Source organism: Lipotes vexillifer, unplaced genomic scaffold (genome assembly GCF_000442215.2).
Source record: "Lipotes vexillifer unplaced genomic scaffold, Lipotes_vexillifer_v1.1 scaffold989, whole genome shotgun sequence".
NCBI lineage: Eukaryota > Metazoa > Chordata > Mammalia > Artiodactyla > Lipotidae > Lipotes > Lipotes vexillifer.
Window position 1 is genome coordinate 281,724 of NW_006796817.1, and position 4,694 is coordinate 286,417.

The 4,694-nt window shown below is 45.5% G+C and overlaps 1 protein-coding gene across 4 annotated transcripts in view; it reads left to right on the forward strand.

Moving 5' to 3' along the window:
* FLNB (filamin B) overlaps positions 1-4,694 on the forward strand; it is a 141,800-nt gene that overhangs the window by 104,322 nt on the left and 32,784 nt on the right. For 3 of the 4 annotated variants that reach the window (XM_007469008.1, XM_007469009.1, XM_007469010.1), the window contains exons 26-28: positions 1,364-1,487; positions 2,514-2,670; positions 3,754-3,943. In XM_007469008.1, the coding sequence (XP_007469070.1) occupies positions 1,364-1,487; positions 2,514-2,670; positions 3,754-3,943 (471 nt within the window). Of the gene's footprint in view, positions 1-247; positions 341-1,363; positions 1,488-2,513; positions 2,671-3,753; positions 3,944-4,694 lie in introns of all 4 variants that reach the window. The other variant, XM_007469007.1, reaches the window with a different exon arrangement.

Sequence of the window (4,694 nt, forward strand, 5' to 3'; positions counted from 1 at the left end):
TCAGCAGGAGGTTATGCCCTTTGAAGCTCAGAGTAGAAATGGTTTTGGAGGAAATGAAGTCATAGGGCTGGAATCTGATTCCACAAAGTTACTGAGCTTCAAGACCTGTGTGTGTGTGTGTGTGTGGTAGAGGGACAGAGCGAGAGAGAGAGACAGGGCAGGGCAGAGGGGAGAAAGAGAGAAAAGCTTTGCTGAGATATCTACATCTATTATAGAGGACTCTGAAATAACAGCCTTTTAATTTTAGCTGATGAGACGGATTCCCAGTCAAAGCTCAGCCCCTTGAAAGCCATGTCAGAGTTCTTTAAACGGGACCTGAAGGGTGACTTTATGGAGACAGGTTTGCATTTTCCTATTAGCTGCTGCTCTGATTTACGTAACCCGAATGTCTCTTGCTGGCCTTAACTCTGAAATCGCCTTGTACCTGCCTCATATGCATTGTTTAATGAGTATGCCACACTTTGATTAATCTACCCTTCAGCTGATGCATCCTGACACTCATGTTCAGAACTGGGATCTAGAATCTACCAACCTAATGCATGCCTTGATTATGCTTTAAAGTGACCTCTAACCATCCCCTGCAGATGTCACATTGAGAGCCCTCTCACCCTCATGAGATTGGCACCCTCACCTGCCCTGCGCCCTACACCCAGCATGCTGCTGCCATGATGGTCTTTGCTCAGAGGTGGATACACGTTTTTTTGTTGTTGTTTTTTTTTTGCGGTACGCGGGCCTCTCACTGTTGTGGCCTCTCCCGTTGCGGAGCACAGGCTCCGGACACGCAGGCTCAGCGGCCATGGCTCACGGGCCCAGCCGCTCTGCGGCATGTGGGATCTTCCCGGACCGGGGCACAAACCCGTGTCCCCTGCATTGGCAGGCGGACTCTCAACCACTGCGCCACCAGGGAAGCCCCTGGATACAAGTTTTAACTGGCTGGCCCATTGGTTAAATTTTGCTGTTCAGAGTTCTGGACTCTTTGACCCTTTCTTGGCTGTAGAGTAAAATTACCTCATCCCAAGCATGCCTAACCAGCTTGAAAGGATAGCATGTCTGCAACAAGCATCTTCACCGTATGCCCTCTAGCAACAAGTGCAGGCAGTCTCCTTAATTATACTCTAGGTCCGACGGAGTGTAGTTCAGCCAACAGAAAGCTAAAGGTGTCTCTTAGGGTCATTTCTGCAACTATGAATTGGGGAATCTTTCTCCTGTGATTTCTTAGGCCTCTGATTATGGCCTGCTTGCCTTTGTGTTATCAGTGGAAACCAGTAGCTCTCATGGATGAATGTGATCCTTTATGAACTCAGCCCAGGTGGAGTGAAGGGGAAGCCAGGCAGTTCCTCAGCCCTCTCATCTCTGTTCTCAGGTCTGGTGGAACCCGTGAACGTGGTGGACAATGGGGATGGGACACACACAGTGACCTACACCCCGTCCCAGGAGGGGCCTTACATGGTCTCTGTTAAATATGCTGATGAAGAGATCCCTCGTAGGTAAGCTTCTGTCACTTAGGGAAGGGGTTCAAGCCCACCCCTCTGGTGACCAGCACTGCTCTGGTGGCCCACCCATCCATTCATCTATCCATGTATCCATCCATCTGTCCACCCACCCACGCATCCATCCATCCATGTATCCATCCACTCATTTACCCATCCATCCATCTGATCAGCATCACTGAGAACCGGCATGCTCTGCACAGGTGTTAAAATACACTAGCCTTGATGTTTGTGCCTCCTGCTCTCTTGGTGCCCCCCCTGCATTTGTTCCTTTCAGCCATCTTTAATGTAAAGGTTAGCTGACATTAAGGAGTGCGTTAGTTCATCAAGGTCTTCTTTCTGGTGACCATGCAACTTGTTTTCAGATTAGGGCAAAAATTTTTACTTCTTAATTGAGAATTTGGTTGGCCATAGCATTCCCAGAAGGTGTTGAATAAAAACCTGTTCCTCATTCCTGTTAATAGAAAAAATGTTGCTTAAGCTCTTTACCTCTCAGAAGAGACTCCAAAGATTTTTTTTAACATACTTAGAATTTAAAAGTTTCACCTGTACCCCAAATGTGCATATTTTTACATGAGGATATACATACAGCTCTAGCTCTGTGGAAAGGTATAATTTATAAATTACATTTATGTGGTACTTGACTAATAGGTCTTACATCATCTAAAACATACTAAAAATAGAAAATAAGAGGATAAGATAATATTGAAACATCAGTTTTAATATTTTTTCTTTCCATTTTGGTGATCATTGTGTTAGTAAAACAAAAGTGGGTTAAATGTGTTTAACCCCATGTTTCCCAAACTAATTTGGAAGTTAGTTTGTAACCCATGGAATGCACTTACGGAAAGCTGGTCTGTTGTATGATGGTTACATGGTTGTAAATTTCTGCTGGATTTGGCACTTAAGTCTTATATGCTGTAGAAATCCTCCCTCTCAATCCCAGTCTCTTGTGTAAGAGAGGTCAGATGTAGCTGGGTTGAAGTGTATCCATACTGAACTGGGGTGTGTATGTCTGTCAAGTCCCTTTAAGGTCAAGGTCCTTCCCACATACGATGCCAGCAAAGTGACCGCCAGTGGCCCTGGCCTCAGCACCTATGGTGTGCCTGCCAGCCTGCCTGTGGAGTTTTCGATCGATGCCAGAGATGCCGGGGAAGGCCTGCTTGCTGTTCAGATAACGGTAACCTTGAATGATTTTTCTGGAGCCAGACTTCATTAATAAGACCTGATTTCTCAGCCAGGGATAAGAACCAGGATTTTAACAACTAATTTCTAGCCTCGCGCAAATGTTTGTCTGATTTCCCCACTAGAGAGTCAGTAATTGTACAGGACAACAAACAGGCTTGCCTGAGAAGTCTGAGAGTGTAGTTTCAAGTACCACATTTTGGTGAATCTCATATATTTTGTTCTCTATTATACCTATTCCTATCTTTTGTTGTTTGAATGTTTAAAATTACCCTTTGGATTAGTTAAGACTAAGTTCTGCTGCATATCACAGTCAACCCTCAAATAAGAGTGGCTTAAACACATGGGATAGTTGTCTCTTATTAGACAGGCCCAGAGGCTGGGCAAGGCTCCTGGGTGCTATGTGGCTTATCAAGGAAGAAGGCTCCATTCCACCTCTCTGCTCCTGTGTCCCAACGTGTGGCTTCTGTCCCTAAGGTCTCCTCATGGACCATGAGCCTGCTGGTGCTCTGGCCATCCAATCCACATGGCAAGCCAGAAAGGGGAAGAGAGCAGAAGGGACAATGGGATCTTCCAACTCAATCGGCTCTCTTAAGCAGCCCTGTCAGAAGTCCCTCATGAGACTTCCACTCTCTTCTCATTTGCCAGCAGTTTGTCATAAGTCCCATGGCTGTACCTAGTGGCCAAGGATACTAGGAAGTGGCCTCTCGTATTCTGGGAGCAGCGCACCTAGCTAAGAATTAGGTTCCTATTAGTAAAGAGGGAAAGGAGAGTGAAGGTGATGGTGCAGAAGCAGGAGCCTCTGCCCCCTTGTCTCCCTACATTTCGATGGATTTGGAGCTAAAACTGTTTGTTCCCTTGACAGAAAATTCACTAAAAATTGACCATGTCCATCACAGTGTTAAAGGGATCTATGACCCTCTGCTCCCAACCACCTCCCAAAATGTGTTAAGCCAGTAATTCTTTTTTCCTCCCACTAGAGGCATTAATTAATGAGCAAAATCTGTCAAGGTTTTCTTTGAATGGTTTCTACATCTTGATGACAACATCCTAAATAGCATTTCTCTGTGATCCACAGGACCAAGAGGGAAAACCCAAAAGAGCCATTGTCCATGATAATAAAGATGGCACATACGCTGTTACCTACATCCCCGACAAGACTGGACGTTATATGATTGGGGTCACCTACGGTGGGGATGACATCCCGTTGTCTCCCTATCGCATCCGGGTCACACAGACAGGCGATGCCAGCAAGTGCCTGGCCACAGGTGAGTGCAGCTCAAAGACAGGAGTGTGTGGTTTGGCATCAGAAAGCCAGCATCTGCCACTTAATAGCTGTGTGATCAGGGCAAGATGCTCAACCACTCTTAGCCTCAGGCAGACTTAGATGGAAGATCTTTTTGGAAAACATTTAAGTTCAAGAAGCTCTTCCAAGGATCAGAGACTGTTTCGCAGTGCTATGGCAGAGATTAGATGAGGTCAGACGTGAAAAGTGCTTAGCATAGTGCCAGGCACATGGAAACTATTACAGATACTTTTGAAGTGGGTGATTGTTGAGATTTCAGTTGTTGCGATTTCAACTGTGGCTCCCATGAAAAGCATCAGATTTATGCCTTTCATGAGTAGATGGTTTAGTTATGTGAGATATATTCAAGAGCATTTCAGGCCAGGGCTAGAGAAGCACATGAAAAGATCTAGGTTTTTCCTCAACACTCAGGACTTACGTCTGAGTCTCTTGGGAATTCTCCAGGAATATTAGAGCATAACAGTTCCTTCCATTTCTAAGACATGACCAGTTGAATATCATGGGCAACTCTGATGTTACTTCAAGCAGATTTCAAACCATGAATCCCCATCTCTGAAATGAAACTGATTTGCTTCTCTTTAAATAAAACTAAACAGAGGTCCACCCTGGATGTGTCCTATTTCTCTCATATCTTCGTCTTGTTCTTTTTTTTTTTTTTTTGCGGTACGCGGGCCTCTCACTGGTGTGGCCTCTCCCGTTTCGGGGCCCAGGCT